We start from the raw sequence: 3,664 nt of genomic DNA, 5'->3' as shown, positions 1-3,664 counted from the left end.
ATGGGGGATGGGGACCGCACAGTTCGGGAGAGGTTGGCGCAGGTCGCGCGATCGATTTTTGGTTCCGTGCGCGTGGCCTGATGATGCACACGATGCTGTCCGCGTTGTAGGGTATTGATCACGAGGTTTGTTTCGCTGGCGGCGCCGCACTCGGTTGGTCCCTGGGTTTAGGATGCTAAGCGGGAGAGTGATGTTAAAGATTTTTTTTTGAGTGGTGGCAGTATGACTTATAAGGGCATTTTAAAATTTCAAGAAGGCGGCAGAACATGTCTTTCCCTTCCTTCTCGTATTGGGAGCCGGGGATATTTGTCGGCATCTCCTCGTCTGCAATAGCGGAGTGAGCTCATGACTGCGTGTATTTGAACGTACTAAGGGAGACAGCATATACCCGCCTGAACCTGGGGCAGGATGCCGGGGAATTACACGGGAACAGCCAGAATTGGAGAGGGCCGGCGCTCTCATCGCCATATTGATGGGAGATGAGGGCAGTGTGAGAGGATGGGGCAGAGGAAAGGAGAGCGTCTGGTCAAGGTCGTTCAGAGAAGCGGGGAGAGGCCACTCCTGCCGGGCTCAACAAGTTGTACAGCTCTGGGGTTGGAGGCAGTGAGGGAGGGGAGCTGGTGAGGAGCATCTCCTGCAAAACGAATGCAGCCGACGCCTGTGGTCGGAGGGAGGGGTGGCGGTTTGAATTCCATGCTGGTGTACAGACCTCAGCCTTGAGCCTTTGGATAGAGTGGGTGTAGCTGTACTATTTCTGAGCTCCCTGTTTGCCTTTTGGGAAGCGAGGCACTTGCAGCACTAACAAATGATCCATACATTAGATCACAGTCTGGCTCACTGGAGGGGATGGGTCATGCCATGTGATGTCTAGGTGATGGGAGGCTGGGCAGAAGATGAATAGCAGGCAATAGCCAGGAGAAAGAAGTATGAAAGAGGGTAGAACGACTGACTCTGCAGCTCATTTACTTATGTACCATGTAAGTGAGGGGTGCCCACGAAGCAGGGACCCTGCGGTCCCTGCAGCACCCAGAAGGAGAAGGCCAGCTGTGGCCACTGCTAGCCATGACAAAGCAGAGTCCTGGGGGGAAGGTGCTCCTGTGTGAGCCATCTGGAGAGCTGGGGTTTGTCTGCAGCTTTGCCATACCCGCTGGATAGAGATGACCTGGCCTGGAGTCCCAGAACTGTTTAGATATTATAATGCATTTCTGCAGGCATCCAGTTGCTTTGAAAGAGCTGTGTCCTTGTGGTTCCATGCCAAATTTCCTTGAGATAAAAATGAGGGAAGTGGTCACAGGGTCCCAGGGAGAATGCCTGGCCTGCCTAGGGTGTGTTCAGGTTTGAATGCACCTCCGTGCTCATCTGCCCCCTGTCCACTTTGTCTCCACCACTGACCTGGGCAGGAGGACATTTACATGATGTAGGTCGGTGGAGGAAGCCATGTCTGAGAATCCTTTCCCCAAATGTTGTTTACTGAGGCAGAGCTGGTCGTGTCTGAGGGTTGTGCAGGCCAGAAGCACATACATGCTTGGCTTGAAAGATTGGTGGAGGTGGCATGAGCACTATATAACAGAAGGTTATTGTCCAAAACTTTGGGCAGTTTCGAGAGCTGCTACTCCTGGAGCTGAGCTAGAAAGTGAGAGACTGGAGGAGCTGTGACAGTGGGCCCCACCTAGTAGTTTACTCTGCCAGGCTTAAGTACAATAATTGGAAAGTCTTGGAAAAGGAACTGTTAATATTTTTGGAAAAGCTTCCCAACCTCCTGAGATGGGAAGGAACACAATCTTTCTGAATTGTGCCAACTCAGCCAGTGGCTGCCTAAGTGCCAATTCCTGAGTCACCTGCTCCCCCATACCTCCCTCACTCGGAGCTGGCTTAAATGCCACAAGCTTTAAAAATGAATAAAATGTCAGATGCTTTTTGCTGACACTAAAGTTTCTCTGTGGGACTTCTGAGGTTGGCCTCTAAACTTTCCCTATGGCCCTGGGGGCTCAGCAGTTTTTATTTTAATTTACTGGAGATTCAGGTACACTGAAACTTCAGGGAGTGTGCTTCATGTAAGATACCAACTATTGCCACAGCGTAAAGAAAAATAGCAGGGGAGCTCGGTAGCAACTGCTGCCACCTCTTGATGCAGCCGCTGTGCCAGTGCCCTGGGGCAGGGATGGGAAGCCCTAGCCTGGGAAAAACAAGCCTGTTGCCGAAGAGAGTGCGTGTTGTAACTGTTGTGAGTGACTGCCAGTGTAGCTCATGGCCAGATCTGAGATGCAATTTATGGGAACTTGTCAGCTGGCTCAGGGAAGAGTTAGACCCTTCTTTCATGACATGCCAGAGATCAGCAAAAGCTGCTGTAAAGCAGATCAACCCAAAATAACAGCCACTAATGCAGGCAGTGTATTCATTACTGATGAGCTGAGAATAGTTGCTGAAGGTCAGGAGATAACAAAGGGGAGGCCCTGACAAACCCTCCTACTTGTCCTACGCAGAACTTTTCATGCTGTACAGTTGCATCTCCCTTTCTAGGGAGGGGGATCCAAGGGATGCAACTGGTACTCACCCTTGCTGGATAAAAGCCCATTCCCTGCCCTCAGAGCACTTGCCCGTGGCACCTCTGAGCTGCAGCTGCTCTTTATGCTGAAGAGAAGCTCAAGTTGTGTAGAAAGCCAAATTAACTAAAGAATTGTTCCCTCTCTTTCCACAGAAAATCACAGCACCTCTAATCTATGCTGTTTCCATTGCTGCCATTGGATCTCTCCAATTTGGGTACAACACTGGTGTCATCAATGCCCCTGAGAAGGTGAGAGGAAGAGGGAGCTGGGGAGGTGGGATGCATGAGGGGCTGATGGGACCACAGTGGTGTAGAAAGGAGAGGGACTGTCTCCCAAGTAATTTGGTTTTGGTTTATGAAGTCAGTAAGGTATTAAAACCCCCGTTCAAATACAATATTGAACAGGAAGAACAAAGTTTTGGGGAGGGGGCAGAGCAAACAGAGAGGTTAATTCTCTTAATTAGGGGCACAGGAAGGGCAGGAGGGTTCCATCTGCCATATGTGATGTGTGGAGGAATGTGAGCTGCCTCAGTTTTGAGTCAGAATAAACCAACCACGGCAGAAGGAATGTAGAGAGCAGTGTGCAGAAAACAGTTAAATGTTGGTAGGAATTACAGCTGCCCTAATTTAGTTTATTTCAACTTTATTTTACTTGTTTATTCATTCCTTGTGTTAAGTATAGATTCAGTGCTTGTAAAAGGGTTGTGACTTGGACATTTGACCAAATCATCCCATGACTGTAGCCTAAGAAAAAGAGGTGAAGAAAATGAGAGATGTGGTTTTCATGTAACTTTAAGATGGTTCCTCTGTCAAGAACTGAGTCACGAATACCACATCCACCCTCTCTCCGGGAAGAGATGTTCACCACGGGATGGGGGATGGGGTCAGTCCTCCCTAGTTAATGTCCTGCTGCCATCTGCTGGGGGCAGACACTCCATCCCCCCAGCCCATGCCAGAATTTACCTCACTAGCTAGGAGGATGCCTGGGAAATCAGTAACGTGGCCCTGTCACAACCCCTCTGAGACAGCATTATGTAAGAAATAAGCAATTTTTCAGGCTTACTTCAGTGAAGCCTTGTGTGTCTCCAGCTATTTCTATACCAGAAATCCCATTCCTGC

At 49.7% G+C, this 3,664-nt stretch overlaps 1 protein-coding gene across 1 annotated transcript in view; it reads left to right on the top strand.

Moving 5' to 3' along the window:
- LOC102040852 (solute carrier family 2, facilitated glucose transporter member 3) overlaps positions 1-3,664 on the top strand; it is a 44,754-nt gene that overhangs the window by 34,212 nt on the left and 6,878 nt on the right. Inside the window, exon 2 of the mRNA XM_014309639.2 lies at positions 2,657-2,794. Coding sequence (XP_014165114.2) covers positions 2,657-2,794 — 138 coding nt within the window. The remainder of the gene's footprint in view (positions 1-2,656; positions 2,795-3,664) is intronic.

Source organism: Geospiza fortis, unplaced genomic scaffold (genome assembly GCF_000277835.1).
Source record: "Geospiza fortis unplaced genomic scaffold, GeoFor_1.0 scaffold286, whole genome shotgun sequence".
Classification (NCBI taxonomy): Eukaryota; Metazoa; Chordata; class Aves; order Passeriformes; family Thraupidae; genus Geospiza; species Geospiza fortis.
Note: the sequence above shows the minus strand (reverse complement) of the source record. Positions and strands in the feature narration are given on the sequence as shown.